At 44.6% G+C, this 19,582-nt stretch overlaps 1 protein-coding gene across 3 annotated transcripts in view; it reads right to left on the minus strand.

Annotated features, from left to right (window-relative positions):
- Window positions 1–19,582, minus strand: part of IQCA1 (IQ motif containing with AAA domain 1) — a 97,508-nt gene that overhangs the window by 42,000 nt on the left and 35,926 nt on the right. For all 3 annotated transcript variants that reach the window (XM_063400017.1, XM_063400018.1, XM_063400019.1), the window contains one exon: window positions 4,778–4,862. In XM_063400017.1, the coding sequence (XP_063256087.1) occupies window positions 4,778–4,862 (85 nt within the window). The remainder of the gene's footprint in view (window positions 1–4,777; window positions 4,863–19,582) is intronic.

The following is a 19,582-nucleotide window of genomic DNA, read 5'->3' on the forward strand; positions in this document are numbered from 1 at the left end:
CTTCATCAATTCCCTTATCTTTAGTTCCTGGCCATTTATACTTTATTATCTCAAAAAGGCAGAAGGTGATAATTTGCTGCTTCTCTTGTTTCTAGGCAGCTTTCTTGTCCCTGAGAGGAATTCTAAGATCATTTACTAATGAGCCTAAATCAGAAAATCCACTGAAGTTTATTAATGAACGACTAACACTGGCAGTACTGTGAAAAAGTGGAAAATAAAACACTTCCAACTGTAAGATGTGTTTCCTGTAACACTGAAAAAATTTGTTTTCTCAAGTATACCTTTTAATGTCCTGAACACAGGATACTGGAAGGGGACAATGACAAGGGCTGTGCTTTGCAGCCAGGAGAGTTTCATTAGTGGCTCTCCCCAAGCATTTCAGTATCTCACATTTAATTAAATATGGAAATTCAAACCCTGAGCACCGCTCAGTCACATCTAGCAGCGATAAGCAGCGAAGCATTTCATTCCCTGGGATAGATTAACAGATTGACTGGAGTTCAAAATAGGTTTTTAGTGTCCCAGCAGGCCTGTTGTATCCAAAACCAACAGAGCTACTCCGAGTGTACCCTTTACTGGAGTGTTCCTACGCAGCCAGAAACCCAACCTTGTCACCTCCAGCTCTGCCCTGCCCTGCCTGCAAAGGGGAACCAGAACCATTCCCAGCACCTCAGGGGTGGCTTTATCCAGCAGGGTACCTGTAAACATACCGTGATTGACACAGGGGTTCGCTTTGCAGCAGTGCCCCTGCATTCTGCAGGCAGGATTTGAGTGCATCCACACTCCGTGATTTGCTTTCATGCTTTTGCACAGATGAGTGATACTGGCAGGGGTGAGGCAGAGTTCCTGTTCTCATGAACCTGCTGTGATGGCACTGAGCAGCTGAAGTGTCCTTGTCCCTCTGCCTGGCCTTGCTGCAGCTCCTGCAGCTCTGCTCCCAGCAGCTCCACGATGGCAAAGGGCTGGGGGGAAGCTGCCTGTGTATCTAACCTTGAGCAGCTTCTGCTCTTTGCTACAGAACCCCTTCCCCTCCAGCTGCAAGGAGATGCCTGAACAATCTGACAAAAGAGGAGGAAAGAAAGGGAATGGCAAGCAAAGAGTAGTTTGAGATTAGTAGACAATTCATCCACATTTTAGTGTAGTTTTTTGTGTGGGTTTGTTTTTCTGGATCCTTTTTGCCCTGGAGAAAACTCCATGGTGGAAAGAGCAGTAGATGTCGTCTTCTGTTTTGGACTCCCCTTTCCTTTGCTAGGCTGTCTATTTTTGAAATGATGCAGAAAGTAGTTAGCAAACTAGTAATACTCAGAAAGAGACTGTGTTTCAGTAGGAGAAGATGAATTTTAGCCTCTCTGATTTTTTCCCAGTCTTTCCTAGGACTCCTATTGTGCCAGTGATGATTCCTCTCCAGTAACATTTTCTTCAGTGCGTGAAAAGACATTTTCCTTCAAAACTGATGCTCCATAAAAGTTAAATTGACTTTTATACTCCTATCTCAGTTCAACCATGTTTCTAAAATCTCCTTTTTTGGGGGAGGGAGGGGAGGGGACAGAACTGGGCACTAAACCAGAGTGTAGCCTATGAATGGAAATGTCTAATGCTGGTTTATATGAGCCAAGCATAAGAAGCCTTCCAGCAGCCAGCAGGACTCACTTGTTCTGCTGTCCTCAGACACAGGAAGTTTGGTGTTGGCTCAGGTAAAGTGATACTCGAGGTAAATGTTCTTCTTCAGGAATAAACCCTTTCCTTATTCCTTGAAAGAAGACCTTACTTGAACTTCTTGCCTTTTAGAGTTGTGGGCATAAAAGCAAAGCAGGGGTAGATTGAGAATGCTGCAGTTTGGGAATGCTGATCTCCAGCTGTGGCAGGTGAGAGCAGCCTCAGAGCCCAGCTTGAACACAAACACTTGATGGGGGCACAGCATCAACAGGGAAAAGTTTCTCTCTTGGAATATTAACTCTACAGAAAGAAGTTTTGTTGGAATCTAGGAAATGTATCTTCTTTATGGAGTATTTTTGGTTGTTTTTTTCTTGGGGGGGAGGGGGGAGGTGGATTGCTGTCTGTAGGTGAATATTTTAAGTGTTGTGTAATTTAACAGAGGCCAAGTACAGTTCCCCTCCTCCTGCATGGTTAACTTGAAATATTCAGAATATTTTAAGGCTTTTAGTCCTTCCCTGACACTTTTTTTTTTTTTGAATGTTATTTAATATTGGAGATGAGGGGTAGCTGGGAGAGGGGGAAGTGCCTGCAAAATGGCAACGCTCCTGGCTTATTTTCATGGTGATGAGACTTAATGAACTACAGGAAAAGATCGTAATTTTGTTGGCAGCAGGATAAGGGCAAAGCTAAAAATTGTCACATCTGATGATTATCTGTGGAGCAAAACATAAAAAACCATTAGGGATAGAAATCTGGAACAGATGCAGGGAGATTACACTGATGTCCTGGAATGTTAAATTTGTCCTGAAGAGTAAGTAAAGTAGAGAAAAGCTTCTTTTCAGTCAAGGGACAGAAAATTATTTTTAATTAATAGTTAATTATTTTTCTGACTGAAGCACCAAGTGCTCTGTGTTGGGATGTCTTTGGCACATCTTTTGGGAAGGTATTTGTAAAATGTCATGGAAGCAGTTTGTGCAGAAGGCCAGCTACATTACAAAGTCAAGTAAGGTCAGGGTTGTCAAAGGATCAAGAAATATAGAATGTATAATAATGCAGCAATGGTTCGTGAAGTGATTAATTTGTATTTTATTTCCCCCAAAGTGCCTTTACTGAAGCCTTATGAAATGCTCACTTTTAAAATACAGTTCAGTCTTGATTTTTCATGGAGCTCCAACCAACCAACCCCTGCACAGGAGCTCATGTAGACAAGAGGTGAACTCCTGTCCCCCCTGGGGTCAAGGACAAAACTCCCATCAGCTTCCATGGGGCCAGGATTCCCTTCCCTATGTTGCCCAATAGACCAGTGTGTGGAACAAACCCAGTGGCCCCAGGGATTTTTTAATATGCAGCTGACTCAGTGCAACAAAAAATGTTTTACTTGTCTGACATTCAGGTAAAATCATGATTGCACTGAACTTTCTCTGGCCAACTGCACTGTGGAGATCTCTTAAGGCTGTGACACACATTCTGCTGGCTAAAAAGGGAGAAAAAACAGGCCCAAATTGGTGAAAATCAGATAATTGCTAGTGAAAATTTGTTAGGAAAATAGAGGAAGGTTTTTTTTCCCAGGGTGTAGGGAAAACAAACAGTAAAACAACCTCTCCAGACTTTTGGCTTCCATTTTTTCATGCAAAGAAAAAGCAGATGCTCAGAAAAGGCAACAAAACAGCTGAAGGTAGGAATTGAAAGCTGGGAGCATGACATGAAGGTTAAATCCATTTCTCAGAATCCAGAATCCACCTCCATGCCCAGTGTTGCTCAGAATAATTCCTGGCACTGTTTTCTTCCTGAGCTGTGTTAATCCTTGATGGCAGCAGGTCTGTTCAGCACCACATTCCCCAAACCCTTCTCCAGCAATCAGCTCCACTTGCTGGGTGGCTCCTGGCTGCTCCCAGCAGCCAACAAAGCCTTCTGCACTCTGGCACGTGTTTCTGCTTTACAGGCTGGAAACTTCACCGAGGGTCTCCTTTCCCTCTGCCTGCCTGAACAGCAGAGGGACCCGGGAGCAGAGCCCAGCAGGGCTCAGCCCCTGAACTTGGCTAAACCTGGGAGCACGCCCCAAACTCAGTTTTAGTGGGGCACAGGGAGCTGTTTGCAGCATTTTTAGCAAAGTTTTCCTGCATTTTTAGCAAAGTCAGCTGATGTTAATGCTGGGCTCCGTGCTGGGCTTAGCCTGTCCTTACGTCCCCCAAAACCACACAGAGACTGCTGTGATCCCTGGTAGGACTGGATCCAAAATTCCCCATCCCTGGAAGCATTCAAGGCCAGGCTGGATGAGGCTCTGAGCAACCTGGGCTGGTGGAAGGTGTCAGGGTGGCTGCAATGAGATGATTTTTACATCCCTTCCAACCCAAACTGTTCCGTGATTAGTTATAAATAAAAGCTATTTTATTTACCTGCGTTAGAGCACCAGTTGCAGAAAAATCATGCAACAATCTTAGGGGTGGGGCTTTCAGGACCACAGAATTCGGGTTTTGACCTCTTAGTTTTCCTAGCCTAGCACACTGGTTCACTCAGGGGCCAAATCCTGCATCCTGTTTTCCCCCAACACTAATTACCCTGCTTGGCTCATCGGGATGGGTGGAAAAGGCTCCAAGTGCCAACCACTGCCTTCAGCTGGGCCTAATCACTTTCCCTGCATGACACTCAGATGATCAGAGGAAGAGATTATCACCCACTTCCATTAGCAAGAGAAATCAGGAGAGGGATTTACCAGGAAAAACAACCGAGTTCAACACACAAGATAAACTGAGATATTTCCTTCGCTGGGGTGTTAAATTTGCTTAATGAGCCTTGGCAGTAAATCAAGGTTTAGCCCTGCCTGCAAAAGAAACTCTTCTCTGCTGTTGTTCTCTGCTTCTTTCCATCACCTGAGCACCTTCAGTCATGATTAAGTGGTTGCACAGCCTGAAAGGGAACAGACTTTGGTACCTGATTGGAAACACCCTGGAAAAAAAACCCCAAACAATTCTTTCACTTGCAACAAAAAGCTTTTAACCATAAAGTTCTTGGAAAACTAGAGCCACTGTTAAGGAAAATTACAACTTAAATAAACAGATGTGTTTTGTGGCAAATCCTTCTCCAACATCATGATTTTTTTTCATCAAAAGAGGGACAGTACCTGCTCTGGATGTTTTTCAATAAAAATAGCCTTGGAACGACCTGTCTTCTCAGGGGGGTAGTCAGGAAACCTGCCCGTGATATGCCTGTGGGAGAAACAGAAGTGGAGGAAGAATTAAAATTCGTCGTTTTTCACCTGGTTGATGGAGATGTTAGATAGCAAGGACGCTTCTTATGGCAGTGGGTTTTGTCCTGTAAATTAATCAAGACAGTTACCAATCCATGTCTCTTATCCCACGGCCCAACAAAAACTGCAAATTTTTAGGGAAATTCCCAGGACTGCAGATTCCTTCCTAGTTGAGAGATGTAAAGTGTTCATACCTGGAAGTGTCCAGGGCCAGGTTGGACAGGGCTGGGAGCAACCTGAGACAGAGGAAGGTGTCCCTGCCCATGGCAGGGGGTGGAATGGGATGAGCTTCAAGGTCCCTTCCAACCCAAACCCTTCTGGTAATACTTATTATGTTATTTTACATTATTTTATGTTCATAGCCCAACTCCCTGCTTTCAAAATCCAACCTTTTTTTTTTTTTTTTTTTTTTTTTTTTTTTTTTTTTTTTTTTTTTTTGAGAAGAGTTATTTTGCTTAAATCAGGATTTAATCTCTGAATTCCAGACTGTATTTCCATGTCAGGATTACCAGTCCTAGATTTCCAATGGACTTGATGGTGACGGAAGATGGGAAGAGGCAATGAGTCACTTGGTGGGAAGGTTTCAGGGATAACAGAGGGAGCTTCCAGACCTTTCAGAATGAGATTAAAAGATCCAGATAATAACTTCAGCCCAAAGGCCATTTATACTGATAAGACCCTTTAACTTCTTTCCCTTTTGTTGCTTGGTGGACTATACCAGTAAGATTTTCTGTTTGTTTGGTAACATCAGGAAGATTTTTCTTTTCCAAAGAAAATTCTGACAGTGTACAAAAACCCTTGTGCTACTTTCAAACAGCTACGTTTCCTCTTAAATGAAATTAAATTTCCCAGGAGAAGAAAAGAGCTCAGGAAGGTCAACACTATTCCTAAAAATGTTTTCATTTTTTTAAAAACAACTGGTACCTTGAGGGACTTTCCTAGGTTGCTGTTAAGCTGCAGGCTCAGTTTTAAGCTGAGATCCTTGGAACAGAGCATCTGTTCTGTTTCTGTAGCACCACGTGTAGGGCTGGGATCTCTGGTTGGTATTAATGCGACTCCAATTAGGATAGAATCAACAAACATTCATCTGTGCTTGGGAGCTCTGACTTGTTCAACAGTTACAAGGTCTATATGCAAACAGATGCAAATCCTTGGTCACTGCATTCCCAGAAATCAGCTTGCATCAACAATGCCCTGTCATGGTTAGTGTGTTTTTAAAAATCCATTAAGAATGGGATTTTGCCCTCAAAAGCCTGCATGATCTATTATTTAATGTTAGCTCGTGTTCCACTTTTTACAGACAGGCAGAAACTAGCTCAGTTTTATGTTAAATGCAGCCTTAAATGCTTCTACAAGTCTGGTTACAGTAAAACATTTCCCAAAGTCTGTTATTGAGGCTGCTGCTACTTCAGTGCCAGCTGGGAGGAAGGAAAGGCAAATGCACTCTGGGCGAAGAATCAGCTTCTGAACGTGATATCAGGGCCATTTTCCAATATTTAGTAGTGTTACATTTGGTATTTATACTCCCTTCTTCACTTTCAAATCATTTACAGCTCTTGGAGATGGCAGGGGGTTTGAATGAAATTATTTTTAAGGTTCCCTCCAACCCAAACCATTCTGTGATATTTACCTTTGGGCATGTATGATTAGTATATCTGAGTGCTGTAGAAATTCTGCCATATTCTCAAATTGGGAAAGGTTTTCCAGTTTATAATCTCCATTTTCTGTGTGATTCTCCTCCTCTGAGCTGGTGCAGTTGTTTGGGGTGATGTGGCTCCTCTCACCTTTTTTGGTAGCAACTTCAGCAGGTGTTGGTGAGGAGGTGAGGAGAGGTGAGGAGAGGTGAGGAGAGGTGAGGAGGTGAGAAGACAATGCCCACCTTTCCATGGAAAGAGGGTCAGGCATTTACTGAGCAGTCAGGGATAATTGGGATTTTCTGGTTGAGGGCAGTTGAGTATGTGATTTTCCATGGCCATCAGTGACCTGAGAGCAGACACTACCAAACATTTTGATGTTCTAATTCTTCCAGGGCATCTGCTTTTTTTCTTGAGCATATCCATTGCTGTCTGATGGCCTGGAAGCAGCACTCTTAAATCGTATTTCCCTACCCACCCTCTTGTGGGTTTTCCTCTTTCTCTTCTAGGTTGAAATGACCACAACTTCAATCTTGTAATGCCTGGGAATTCACATGCGTGACCCCGATAGGCAAATTCCTCCCATTATGAAACCCTCCGAGATCAGAGGTTAAACCAGGGACTCATTTGGCCTGTAAATCTGCCCAGAAAAATGCAGCTATTCATCTTCTTGGTCAAAAGTCCACTTTAAACGTAATGAATCTCAATTTTCATTCCCCCATCACTTTCTGGCAGCGTTCTACTCAGAGCCATCGCAATGGGCTGTCTCATGCGTTTGTCTTAGGATGTTAAGCTGGATTCAACTGGACCTAAATTCTTTGGTTTGAATTTGGAAACATCAGGATAAAATGAGCAACCAGGGAAGCTGTGGCTGCCCCTCATCCCTGGAAGTGCCCCAGGCCAGGCTGGATGGGGCTTGGAGCAACCTGGTTTAGTGGAAGGTGTGGGGTGGGACTAAATGATCTACAAAATCTCTTCTTACCCAAACCACTCTCTAATTTTAAATTATTTTATCTTTGTGCTATCAGATAAGCTACACATCATCTAGGGCTGAAGAGGGTCTCACCAGGTGTGTCCCATGAACAGCTCTTGAATTAGGAGGTGGTTCCAAACATTGTGATTTTGAGTTTGCTTCACAATATTATTTGTTCAAATAAATTTTAACCGCCTTCCCCTTTTGAAACTTCCTAGAAACACTAAAGTATTGATGACTAGAGGCAATAACAGGGTAAGAAAATGAACCCAGATGATGCAAGAAGTTGCTCCCAACTGAAGCCCCAGAAGGCTGCTTTGTTTTGTGGGAAGTGTGGAGGGGAGCTTTGTGGTGGGAATCCTCCCTGGTTCCACTGTTGATGGGGAGAGGAGAACATAAAAAGCTTAAGCTCTTGATAACAGGAGCATTAGAGTGTGTAATATATTTGAAAGACATGGTACATGTCAGAGACACCTAGATCCGAGTCAGAACTCTGTGAATCTGTTACTTATTACTGTCTCTCTCTTGCATTTGCAAGGAGAAAAAATATCCAGTTGTACTTTTCCAGGGTCTCATAAAAAAGTGTAAATGCCAGAACTGGAAGAAGCAACTCTTATTTTCAGTGTGATTGCTTCGGTGGGAGTGCTGACAATGTGTTAAGCACTGCAAGCAAAAGCAGAAGCAAATTGTCCCGGATTTCTTAGGGAGGATGCAGTTCTACCAATTGCCTGAAGGAACAAATGAAGTTTATAAAATTGCATGGTGGGACTGGACTCAGTGGCTGAACAGAAGTAAATAAGGTGAGGAGGAAGGGCAGGGCTAGGAAGAAACCTCTTCCTTGTGGGACAAACCCCAGCAGCAGCCTGGGGAGGCCCTGGGAGCCCAAAGCCTGCAGGCAGGGAGCTGAGGATGGGTCCTGCTCCCTTTTCCCAGGCACTGAATAGAAACCTCTGCTTGAGAGCTGTGCTTGCACTGCTGCAAATAAAAATGAGGAGTGCTGGAGTTCACAACAGGCAAAAGGATCCTTCTTTGGGTCAGAGCCACTGCTTTAACACAACTGCTAAATGGCTCTATGCTGAGGAGGATGCTGTTGAAGAAGGGACCTTTAGAAATTGTGGTATGTGAGAAATCCATTACTTTTCTGGAAAGCAGTGAAATCCTGTCAACGGAAGCAGAGCAGGGGTTTGGAAAGCAGCTTTACAGAAAAGCCATCTAATTGGGATGAATGGGTGCCCTAAATCTGAATCAAAGCAGCTCAAGTGGAAGAGTAAAGGGATGAACAAGGATGGAGGGGTGAAAAGATATGATCTTGCACTCCCAGCTGAAAAAGAAAAGGATGTGATGAGGTTTTTGTGCTGTTTCTCAAATTACATTATGTTCTCTGGTTCACTGTTACTGCTCCAAACCTATTCCTCTTACAATAACTCAGACCTGTCAAGTGTAATTGAAAAAGAATGATATTTTATGGTCTGCAGTGCAAATCCTTTTGTCTCTGATCTGTAGCAAAGAGTTCTGGCTCTTCTGGGCTCAGTATTTGCACAGCACAAACCCCACATAAATGTCCAAGTTTTAACTAGGTTCAAATGGTTCTGTAATGTCTCCAAATCAACACCAGACTGGGACAAGTCTGTGTGATTGGCAGGCTCTGCTCAGCCCTGAATGCTGTGGCACCTCCATTCTCACCTGTAAAATAAATTCTTTGTCTGGGAGATGATCCTGCGTTGTGCTTGTCTCATCTGCTCCTTCCTCCTGACCTCGTTTCAGGAGCTTCAAAATTTTTAAAGTGTTTTCTCTCTATTCCACATGGCTCATGGATGGTTGTAGTTAGGGCTAAATATGCCTTTTGATTTATGAGAACACAGCACTGATTTAAACATTTTGTCTGGTAATAGACTCAACAAGTTCCTACCTACTCTGTTCTCTGGCGTGGTTTTACATGTGTTATTCTTTCTTTTTGGCTATGGCTTCTCCAGCTAATTGCATAAAAGGCCTTGTCAGGAAAAATAAATTGTTCTTTGGAGGAACAAGAGTGTTTAACTCTTCTCAGGGGAAGAAAGGATGTGGGCTGTGTGCAGAAGAGGAGGCATGAATGATGGTGTAGGCTCTGAGTGGAGGGACAGAGGGGTGTTCTGTGCAGAAAAGGGACACAATCAAAGAGGGGGGAGCTCTTTAAAGAAATAAAACCCTCATCAGTTTTGCAGTTCTTGCCTATTTCTGTAATCCCACCTGATACGGATTCTCTGAGACTGCTTAAATAGCAGTGCTGGTTTATTTTAGGTGTCTTTGCTGTGGTGCTTTTTTTTCCCTTTAGTGTGTGTGCTCTCTTTAGCTCTTTGAAAATCACTTCCAGAAAAAACAACCTGGGCAAATACAGAATTACTTATAAAGCAAGATTGATTTCCATGGGCTTCTTATAATCATTAATGAGCTTGGACACAGACACATTACAACTGATGTTTTATCTTAGGTCCTGATCCTCCCAGTGTTTGCTTGTACGTGTGGTTGTTATGCATGGAAGCATTTCAATGGAGGGTAATTGGAGGATCAGAAACTTTATTGTTCTGCATAAATATTCAGCTTTGAAAATTGAAGATCATGTGTTGTGAGGCCAACAATGTGCAAGGAAAAGCATTCCCATGGAGGAATGAGGACGCAAGGTTTGTGGGGAAAGGTGATATCCTTTATTATAGTAACTATCATAATTAGAATGGTCTTTTGGGTCCCCAGTGCCTGCCTTAGATCTGAAATGGGAGAAGGCAACTTCAAAGCCAAGTAATAGTTGGGAACAGTTGTTGGAGGGGACAGACCTAAATGAGGAATGTGGTAATTCTCCCTGATAGTTTTATTACATGCGGTGTTACTGGCCAGGAAAGGTAGACCTTTGGCTGACCCAGTGCAGTTGTTCATAAGCTGCTTGAGTTCTTACAGCAAAAGAGTCTGTTCTGCTTTGTCATGAAGTTATTACCTTTCCAAGGATCCTTCTGGTCTTTTAGGGATAGCAATAAGTAATTAGTGTAATGGAAAAATGGGAATCTCTGATCCCCTTCAGGTGGGCTGGGGCATGAGTTTTCTCTGCCAGGACTGCTGGTTATCCTGATTCCTGCTGTACAAATCATGAGGGAAAAGGATTTAAATTTTTTTTTCCCTTCAAAATTTTGACAAATCATTCCTGGTTTAAAATGGCAATGGATTTTTCTCCTTGAGATAACTGGAGACATGGATGGTAGGACTGCAAATGACTCCTAGGTGTTTGAAGGGAAATAAAAGGTAGCTTGGGCATGAATAATGCCAAGGAAAACCAAAGCGACTTATTCTTCCAATATTAGCTTAAGTTAGAAGAAACCCTGCCACAAAGAAGAAAAATTTTGTAATACTGGCACTCATGAAACGTTCTGGTGCTCTGATTTTGTGTGTCCCTCCACACACTCAAAAAATGTTGCCCAAAGCTTTCTCAGAGCTCACATTTGAATTAACTGAGGATTGGGAGAAATCACATCCTGGCTGATAGAACTGAACTGCTTGGCTGATACCAACTGAGCTGTGCTGAAGGCTCAGACAAACCCAGAGGACACTAAATGTGCCCACCATGGCACAGAAATAGGAAGATTAAAGGGGCTGGAAAGCAGATCCCTGGAAGATTATTTAGGGTTTTTGGTTCAACTCCTGCAGTGCAGAACAGCCTTGGGCAGAGCTGCTGGTAACCCTGATGCAAGGTGTGGAATAACTCTGAAAGCATCTCCTGATGGATCTGAGGACACCTGGATGTCCCACCCCTGCCCCTGGGGGGAAAACTGACATCCAGCACTGCCCCCGTGCTTGGTTTTCTAGGTCTGAAGTTCCTTGAGTGTGTTTCCTTCTCTTCTGGAGTTGTTGATCGTGCTGTGTTTACTGGAGCTCCATTCCTCCAGGGACTGTCTCCAAGGATGAGGGGCTGCTCCCCTTGTTCCCAGTCCAGCTGTCCCCAGGCTCGTTTCCAGTGTCAGCTTCCTGTTGCCTGTCTCCAGCCTTTCGAGGAGAACGGGGTGAGCAGCCCTTCCTGAGGAGGCAGAGCTGCCCTCAGGGACTGCTCCAGGGCTGGGGCCTCGGCTGATGGAATAACGAGAGTGCCCCGGAGCGCGGCTCCCACTGAACTCTCATCTGGTACCATTTTCTCCTGTCTTCCCTTTCTCTTCAGAGCAAGGTCAGGAATACAGAAGCTGGCCCAAAGAAACGCCAGGTCAAATTCCCCCTGCATTTACTGAATTCCTTACCCTTGGCCAGCTTATCCTGCCAGTGCAGAACGCCCAATCCTGCCTCAAATCTGGCAGAATTTCCAGTGCTCAGCATTAAACTTAAGAGACTGAAACAATTATGGGCAGTTTTAAGCAAGATTACTTTAACCCAGACTAGAAGCTTTGCGAGAATAGTTTTCCTGCAGAGTCAGCCAGAGGGAATCAAGAGTACTTTATTAACACAATATGAATCCTGTAAAGAGGAAAATAAAGCATGCCATTTTTTTCTAGCAAGGCCAGCCAAAAGAAATAACTTGCCCTCCAACATCACAAGTTTCTTTGGGATTTGGAGTGAAATGGAGTATAAGAGAGCATTTTGTTTTATGGGATTTGTTTATGAGAAATTCGAGCAATTGTTTTTGCTTCTTAGAAGTCATGGTGGACCAAAATGCATCTCGACAGGAGAGGAAGAAGGCTCTAACCTGGCTGTTTCACACTGCTTTGCCATGGCCCATCACTTAATGGCAGAGCTCTTGGGGCACATCAGTGTCCCTGTGTGTGCTGTGCAGCATGGACACTGTTCATATCTGCCTCGAAAATTGGGAATGGGAGCCTGGAAGGAGCAGAGAAGCTTTGATCCACCCTTTTTTTCAATACTAGACTAGACAGTAGAACATGTAGGAGTAATATGGTGATGAGACAACCCTGCTTGTGGGTAAATGATGTGATTTTCATTGGGATTTTCACTGATGTAATTTTTCCAGTGTGATGAAGATGGATGGATCCGAGGTGGCATCAAAGGTGGCATCAGACACATTTCAGTAGCTCTATCTCTGCCTCACACCTGTGGTATCAGTGCAGAAATACAGCCCAGGCTGGCATAACTCATTTTTTGCCTCCCTGAGTTAAAATGCTCTTTAGCTACTGTGTCATGGTTGTCCCACTTATGGATCACTGGGCCCCGACCTGCTGCCTGCCCAGGATTTAACTTGAGGAGTTCCTAAAGGACAGAGTGTGACCAGGTTCAGCAGGCAGGGGATGCTGCTTGGGAGTGTGGCTTGAGAATTCATTTAAAACTGGAATCACTATTTGCAGCTAAGACTGAGCTGCCTTGAAAAGCACTTGTGATGCAGCAGGAAAATATCAGTGGGAAAGGAGAAGCTGAAAATGATGCATTCTGAAGTTTTTAAGAATAATAATCAGACACTGCCTTCTCTTTCAACTGCTCAGAAGCCCAGAATGGGTCAGGTTGGAAGGGACCACAGCGAGAGTCTGGTCCCACCTCCCTGCTCCAGCAGGCTCCTCCCAGAGCACAGGGCACAGGGATTGTGTCCCGATGGCTCTGGAATATTCCCAGTGAGGGGAGACTCCGCACCCTCTCTGGACCCTCTGTTCACTGCTTGGCCACTGCACAGGAAAGAATTTCTGCCTCCTGTTCAGGTGGAACTCCTGGGCATCAGCGTCTGCCTGTTCTTCATGTCCCATTGCTGGGCCCCATGGAGCAGAGCCTGGTCCATGCTCTGGCACCCACCCTTTGGATGTTTATACACATCACAGAGGTCCCCTCTCAGCTGTGGCTCCTCTTGAGGAGCCCCAGCTCCTTCAGCCTTTCCTCCTCAGAGACACTCCAATCCCTTCACCACCTCTGCAGCCTCCGCTGGAGCCCCTCCAGGTCTCCCTTATCCTGAGGAGCCCAGAACTGGACAGAGGTTCCTCCCAGGGCTGAGCAGAGGGGCAGGATCCCCCCTGACCTGCTGGGAATGCTCTTCCTGATGCACTCCAGGATCCCATTGACCTTCTTGTCCCCTAGGGAACACTCACGGCTCAGGGACAGCTCCTTGTCCACTTTAAGAGATCTGGTTCTCTGTGCTTTATGTGAAAGCATAAATGAACTATTTAATGATAAATCTGAGGCAATTTCATGCAGGTTAAAGCAGTCACAGTGCTTGATTTTTTCATGTTCATCCCAGCTGGCCTGTGCAGCCTTATTGGAATAAATCTCCATCAGGTGTACACAGAGTGTAAAACCAGGGAAAAAGAGAGAATGTAGCAGAATCCATAAAATTAGAGATGTTTACACTCCTGGTCAATGCTAATAACCAAAGAGCTCACTAGAAAGAAAAACAATTTAGAACCTCTACTTTGGCATTTAAAAAGTGTGGGAAAAGACAAGGAGAAACATTCCAGATGAGCTCAGCTCTAAGCCAGGCAGGGTATTAAGAGCAGCCATTTATCAGGAGTTTTAGCTCAAAACCCCAGTCATCTCTGCAGTCCAAGAAACACACTGTAATGCCTGGAGATGCCAAGTTCCTAAACTCTCACCTTCTTAGTTTGGGAGAGAAAAATTGGAGTGTTCTAGTCCTCTACCTCTTCGGTGTGGCTTTGGTGCATGAGCTATAGTCTCCCAAAATTGGCTGGAATTGTGAATTGAATACCTTTTGCTTCTCCAAATGACTGAATCCTTTTGCATGTTACTCAGCGGGATACACTCAGATTTAATCAAAAATAAGCACAAAGTGCAGCTTTTTTATTATTGTTAATTTAAATGATGGCTTAATAATGTGCTTTCAAATAATTTCTTTGGTACATGGTGTCGGTGCTGCTGAGAGTTGCTGGCAACGTGGCAAAGAGGCTGGAGAACCAGGGATATAGGGGATATTCTCTGGGAATTTGGAGCTGGAGCCGGCTCTTGGAAGGAGCAGAGAGCCCAAACACAGGTGATTTCCCCACAGTGGTGGGACAGGCAAGGTGGGGTGGGAAGTGCAGCTGGGAAGCGAGCCCTGCAGGGCAGCTTTGCTCAGTGTTAGGGCTCTTCTGTGTTGTTTTCCAGGCCTGGAGATGTGACTGTGTTGCTTCACAGGCCTCTCCAGAGGATCAGTTGTCTGGAATGGCCTTATTGCAGGATAGCAGAGCTCCCTCGGGCAAAGGATGGGAAGATTTGGCTTGGACAGGAAGAGAATGCAGGCATACACTGCAATCAGCTGCTCCCACTCGTTCCCAGGCTTCCCAAACCGCCAACCTTGCAACAGGCAGGAACGAGCCCACGTGTTAGATGTGGTTTCCCAGGAGAGGATGGAGGTGGAAGGATATTTTGGGCATAGAGTTACCCCCTCTGCAGCAGCTCTGAGAGCTGAGCCCATGATGGGAAGCACATGGAAGCACATGGCACAACTCTGGTTCTGGAATTCGCTCCCTCGGAACAATTGTGTTTTGACTTGGAATGCTTTGAGGACTCCTGCAGCTACACAGACTGCAGCCTTTCACTTACAGCCATGCTTTAAACCAGCATCTTCAGAATCGGTTGCTGGATTAGAGACGCTTTCCAAAAAAAAAAAAAGAAATCTGGGAAGAGCTGTTTTCCTGTGTGATGGGGAGCACAAAGCAAGAGAGTAAACTTCCTTTCCAAGCCACCAAAGGATTACTGAGTCAGTAAGGGGCTCTGGGAAGAGAGAGGGGAGTATCTGAGCAGATTTCAGGGCCAGGCAGTTTCCTGCTATTCCATAAATGTCTCAGGAAACAATGAACCAGCTCTTTTATGGTCCTACACCCTTTGCTCAAGTCATGGAATCAAGGGATAGTTTGGGTTGGAGAGACCTTAAAGTTCATCTCTTTCCATGCCCTGGGCAGGGACACCTTCCACTATCCCAGGCTGCTCCAAGCCTTGGACACTTCCAGAATGGGGAAATTCAAACAAGTTTATATTTGGCACAAGCTCTTACTGATTTATTTATCATTACTGTTGATACAGTTATTTTGTACAAGTAGAGCCTAAGAAGACACAATACACTCCCCTATATGCTATTCAATGTCTTTTATTCAGCCTAGGATGATCCTAAGTCTGCCTGACACAGCACACAAACCATAATAGCTGGGTGTTTTTAGAGTAAATTGCTATAAATAATTAGAATTTCTGTTGTCTCTGCACAGGGCTGAAATGCAGCATGACTTAAAAGACCTGGACTCTGACCTGGATAATAAAAACAACCTGCTTGATGGAGTCTGACTAATCTGCCCTGCACTGAAATTCCCAGTAAAACTGAAACACATTGGCTCTGGAAGGAGTGGATGTGACTCAGGTTTCATGCAAGTTCTTGCTCTGCCCACAGAAATACTGTCATCAAACCTTTTCAGCCTTGAATCTGAGTACAGGGTTTGGATAGAGCAGCTTTAATGTGAATTTTGCCCTGGGAAGAGCTTCCCTAGGTGCTCACCAACCCACATTGGCCACCTAACAAAGGACATTATTTCCCTGCAGCTCTCGAGGGAAATAATTAAAAAAAACCAAAAAACCCCACCAACTTTGTCTTGGGTGCTCTTGCCTTATTTCCAAGCCCTGGGATTGCAGTCAGTGTTCTGCTGTCACCTAGAGCCTGTTCCAGCTATTCCACCATGGAGATCTTGAGGTTTAGGGGATAACCTCCTCCTGTTACCTGTGTCCTCCTTCCCCCTCAGCTCCTCCTCGTTTGATTTGCAGTGTAAGCCTGGAATTTTCTCTGCTGGATGGTGCAAGCCTCCTGGGTAAGGAATTCGCTTGGAATTCAGCACTTCAGGAACTTGTCAGCAGCCTGTTAAATAATCCTGCTGGCACACCGGAGTCACAGTGCCCTGCCTCAGCCTGATATTCCATCAGACATTCCACTGCTGTGGTCACCAGAGTGCAAACTTGGAAAAACTCCCTGCCAGTGAAAACAGGGAAACAACTGGGTTTCAGAATTAAACATATCCTTTTTCTCTTGGGAGAAAGAATAACAGGCTGTCATCCACAGCCATAACTTGATTCCTTCATCTTCTCCAAGTCAAATCTGGCCTCTTGGCAATCAAGTTCTTTATAATATATTCACCTGAACTTGCTGCCATTGACATTGGGGAACTGCTCTTTTGTCTTTGCCTTGGAAACACTTCATATTTTCTGTCAGTCTTTGGTCCTAACTTTGCCTATTTATCAAAATGGTAACTCATAGGGTTTTTTTCCCAGTTTTATGCCTCTTTCATCCCTTCTCTTCTGATTCTGCCTCTCCAGCTCCTCATGACTGCTCTGCTATCCCTTTGCTCTGCTTGTGTCAGTCCATGCCACGGTTCTTTTTTACCCCACTTGCCTCCTTTCTTCTTTGCATTCTACAGAGCCAAGGCTGAAAATGCCTTTTCCACCTCTTCTGCTTGCTTCTCCAAAGAGATCCATCTGTGGAGCAAGGGCTGTAGCTTGGGAGCCACTGCTCTGTGCTTCGTGCTCATTTTTATTCTTCTTAGTTCTGAGCTTTTCCTCAGTCTTTCTCTTCCCAGAATATCCATTAAACGCCTCTCCTCTGCCAGCCACTGGCTCTTCAGTGCTTCTACCAGGCACCAGTGGGACTCCTGGCTCTTTTTTCTTTGCCTGTTTCTTGTTTCTGCATCCCAGTGGATCTTTGCTTGTTGGAAATGGGGAAGTGGGGAAAATTGCTTCTTCCTCCTGCTCTGTATTAACTTGCTGCAGAAGACACCTCTCCCTATCACAGTGGAGTAAAATAATAGCTGGGCTGGGTCTCTTCCCCATCCCCTTGGGATTCATTCCCTTCTTTCTTTCTTTCTTTCTCATTGATTAGGACCATGCTCTGCTGGTTAAACCAAGAACAGATCAGATGGCAGAGCAGGCTCCCCTGGGCCAAGCCTAGTAGGTATCTAGCTGGATTCCTGAAAGAGAAACCAGCTCCAAGGTGAACATCAGGCCCCAGTTATCAGTTTTAAACACCCCACTGCTCTGTTCCTGCCTTCAGAAATCCAGCCTGCTGTGTTAGGACTCTCCTTGAGAGAGGAATAGAGGAGGACAGCAACTTAACACACCCACTGAATGGGCACAGCCTGTAGGATTTTCCAGAAAAAAAAAAAAAAGCCCAATCCTGCCTTTCAGACATGTAGAGCTGTATTATAACAAGCTGCTGGCAAGTGTGAGTCCCTGGGTGCCACTGATGTTTGTGTCTGTGTGAGTATCTATGACAACAAATAAACCTAATGTTTGGGAAGTGTCCTTGGGAATCTCAGTGGGGGGGTTGCTGCATTAGGTCGGGAACACTTTGCATTTTCAGACTTTTAATTCCTAAGTATTATAGAGATGGGTATGAAGTGCTTTAGGAAAATGAACTAATTAGTTACCAGATTTTATTTTTCTTGTGTGCAAATGGGCCAGCTCAGACTAATGCTATTTACTTTAGCTGATTCCAGACTTTTAGGTGTATAAAGGAGGGAATATTTTTAGGCGCTTTAATTCTAAGCAGGAGGCTTAGCCTCAAGGTCAGTGGACTGTGGGTATCTGTGGGTCACTTGCAGCCATTTGAAGAAGGTAGAAAAGGGAATCTAGCCTCAATTTGTTGTAATGCTCAGTTTTGCTTCTAGAGTGCTAAGAATCAAAACCTGGGAAGCCTGGGAGTTATCCTACAGAGCCGTGGTCAGGATGGGCAGGTCTGTAAGGACAGATCAATATAGTTAAAGGCATGATAATTGTGCTAAATAAATACCAGTGTCTAATTGGACCCATCTTTTTGCTCACAGGATTTAGAACAAGGAGTTTTATCTTTCTCTTTGGTCCTCGTGCCTTTGGAACAGAAATGTCTCTTGCTATCTCTGTAAAAATTCACACAATCTTGCCTTTGGTCTACAGCTGAAAACTACAGAGACAGAAACTGGGGCAGGAATGGGGTGGGGAAAAGGTAAAGCCTTTTTGGGCAAAGTGATTTGGGAGCAAGCAGGTTGAGGAGAAAAGTGGAGGAGGAGAGCCTGGTCTGTAGAAGAACTGTGCTTCTTGGGGCTTTGCTGATGTGAGGCTGTTGAGATCTGAATGAGCTTTTGATGTTGCTTTGCATAATTTATGTGTAAGCTTGGCAAGAGGTGTTCCTGCCTGAAGCAGAGGTGAATAGCAGCTCACAAATGCTTCGAGTTCTGAGCATTCCTGCAAAAGATGCTGAGGAAAAACCCCATCACAGAGAGGTCAAAGTGTCACGGCACTGAAATGTTTTTTCCCTGATTTTGTGTTGGTGAACTGCTTGGAGAACAAGGGTCTGTGATTCTGCCTGGCTGTAACAGCCTGAAAAAGGCTCAAAACCAGCAATGTCTTATTCTGTGAATCCCCTTGGAAGTCAATGGGAGTCTGCTTAGAATGAGGATGATTAAATAACATCAGGACCTGAACCTCTTCAGTATATGCAGAACATCTCAGGGAAAGGAGAGATCAGTCAGGGAAGATCCCTAAGGACTTTGTGATCTGAGATACCTGAGTGTCTATCTGGAAAGGAATCACAGTGTTTGGAAAGCTGGTGAAGATGTGCTTATGTGCAGCATTGGTGCACTTGGTGATTAAACAGAGTTCAGGAGCATGACTTGTTATGTTGAAAACCCCTTGGGGAGCTCCACTTGCGCCTGTGATGTTTTAAGAATCTTCTTTTCATTACTTAGAAATTTGGATAGTTGAATGAGCAAAATTGAGGACTGCAAAGGCCCTTTGCATGTGTTTTCAATCACTACACAGAGGTGGCAATCATAAATCCAAGTGTCAAACTGGAAAGACAACCTATCTCGGAGCTTGTGGTGATTTAGAAGGCAGAACTGGTGATCTTATCAATGTCTCTCTGGAGGTGTGACACCAGGGTTCAAGTGGCCTTGCTGTTTCAGATACGTGCCACCAAGATTTATCTTGTGTGTGTGAAACAGATGAATCCAGGGGCTTCCGGCTGGTGCCCCCCAAAGCCACGGAGCCGCCTCCATTAATGTCAGCACACTCATAAATTCCCAGCTTGCACTGAAGGAGGCAACTCCTGCCACTGCACAGAAGCTTCCAGAGGTGTCCCCTGCCTCCTGTAAATCCACGGACACCCAGTAAAGTAGATTAACTGCA

The sequence above is a fragment of the Prinia subflava genome, chromosome 6 (genome assembly GCF_021018805.1).
Source record: "Prinia subflava isolate CZ2003 ecotype Zambia chromosome 6, Cam_Psub_1.2, whole genome shotgun sequence".
In the NCBI taxonomy this organism is placed as follows: domain Eukaryota; kingdom Metazoa; phylum Chordata; class Aves; order Passeriformes; family Cisticolidae; genus Prinia; species Prinia subflava.